Here is a 1,346-nt window from a genome sequence, read left to right as displayed (position 1 = left end):
CCCCCCCCACCTGCCCCTGGCACCATACGTAGGCTGTACATTCCCCTTTTTAACCTGTTCTCCCTCTGTCTAATCCGAGTCTGTCCAGCGCTCCCCCGCCCCCCCTTAAACCAGGTTGCAAAGCCGCTGTACCCTGCAACTCCTAAAACTTCTCTCCTTGCTGTGATTTATATTCTATACTAACAAAAAGGACAACAAAAATATACTCGATCCTCCTGTGGATGACTTTTTTTTTTAAATAATGCATTTCCTTCTTCCCCTTTAATTTTTTTTTTTTTTTTTTTTTGGCAAGGAAATTTGCTCCATCTCCAGCAGCAACCACTGCTCCTTTTGATGTTGTGGTACGCCGTGCGCATGCGCTTCACATTAGAATTACTGCACTGGCCAGAATAAGTTGGATCTCTTCTTCTCTTCACTGAAATCCTAAATCATATCAAAAGCTAAAGGGATGCTGAGAGTCCGGAAGAAGGGTTACTTTGGGATTTGGTCATTCCCTTTAATAATAGCCGTGGTGTGTGCACAGAGGTAAGTGATGGAGGTATCTCTTTTGCTTTACTTTGAATTGCACTGCATGCTGCTGCTGAGAGGAATGTACAGCTTGGGTCAGAGAAATAAGAAATAATGTAGTATTATTCTTTTTTTTCTTTAGTGTCAATGACCCTAGTAATATGTCACTGGTAAAAGAGACCGTGGATAGACTGCTGAAGGGCTATGACATTCGCTTGAGGCCAGATTTTGGAGGTAATTTGACTGCTTTTGAATAAGAGAGATTACGTATCCGGGCTGTGTACCTTTGGTGTGTGCGGTTTTTAAACGTGTTGTGGGTGCTGTTGCTTTGGGGTGTGTGTGTATTGCCATTTTCTCAAGCCGATCCAAAGTTAAGCCCATTGATACTCAAATTTCTTAGCACAGGGCGCTCTTAATGCGATCACTTAAATCTCTTGCATATTTGTAATCGGTCCCTCATTTTCTGCGTGTGCTGATACTTTGTTAACCTGTAATTAAACCTTTGCTTAACTGGTTTTATCGAGATGCAAATCTCTTAAGTTTACCCAACGTTTGTTCCTCTCAGCCTAATGTGCCTGTGATCACAGTTACTATTTTCGAGTACAAGATGTGCTGTTAACTGATACAAAAATGTCGTTTAACCCCCCGCATGCTCCTACTTCGGACTAGTTTGTTTATTTCGGACGCGTTCGTCGTGGGCGTCCCCTTGCCCCCACCCCCGGGGCTCACCGGCCGCCGTCCCCTGGGCTGCCCCTTCTGCCAAAGCGGAGGGCTGAGGGTGGCGAGCCGGGTCGCGGCCGCGGAGGCCGGCGCCGGAGCCGCGCTTCCCGGGCGGGGGG

The 1,346-nt window shown here is 46.7% G+C and overlaps 1 protein-coding gene across 3 annotated transcripts in view; it reads left to right on the top strand.

Moving 5' to 3' along the window:
* Positions 1-1,346, top strand: part of GABRB2 (gamma-aminobutyric acid (GABA) A receptor, beta 2) — a 172,778-nt gene that overhangs the window by 596 nt on the left and 170,836 nt on the right. For 2 of the 3 annotated variants that reach the window (XM_010579119.1, XM_010579118.1), the window contains exons 1-2: positions 449-525; positions 650-741. In XM_010579119.1, coding sequence (XP_010577421.1) covers positions 449-525; positions 650-741 — 169 coding nt within the window. Of the gene's footprint in view, positions 1-292; positions 526-649; positions 742-1,346 lie in introns of those variants that run through there. The other variant, XM_010579117.1, reaches the window with a different exon arrangement.

The sequence above is a fragment of the Haliaeetus leucocephalus genome, unplaced genomic scaffold (genome assembly GCF_000737465.1).
Source record: "Haliaeetus leucocephalus isolate CR32 unplaced genomic scaffold, Haliaeetus_leucocephalus-4.0 Scaffold656, whole genome shotgun sequence".
NCBI lineage: Eukaryota > Metazoa > Chordata > Aves > Accipitriformes > Accipitridae > Haliaeetus > Haliaeetus leucocephalus.
This window is presented reverse-complemented; position numbering and strand designations above follow the sequence as displayed.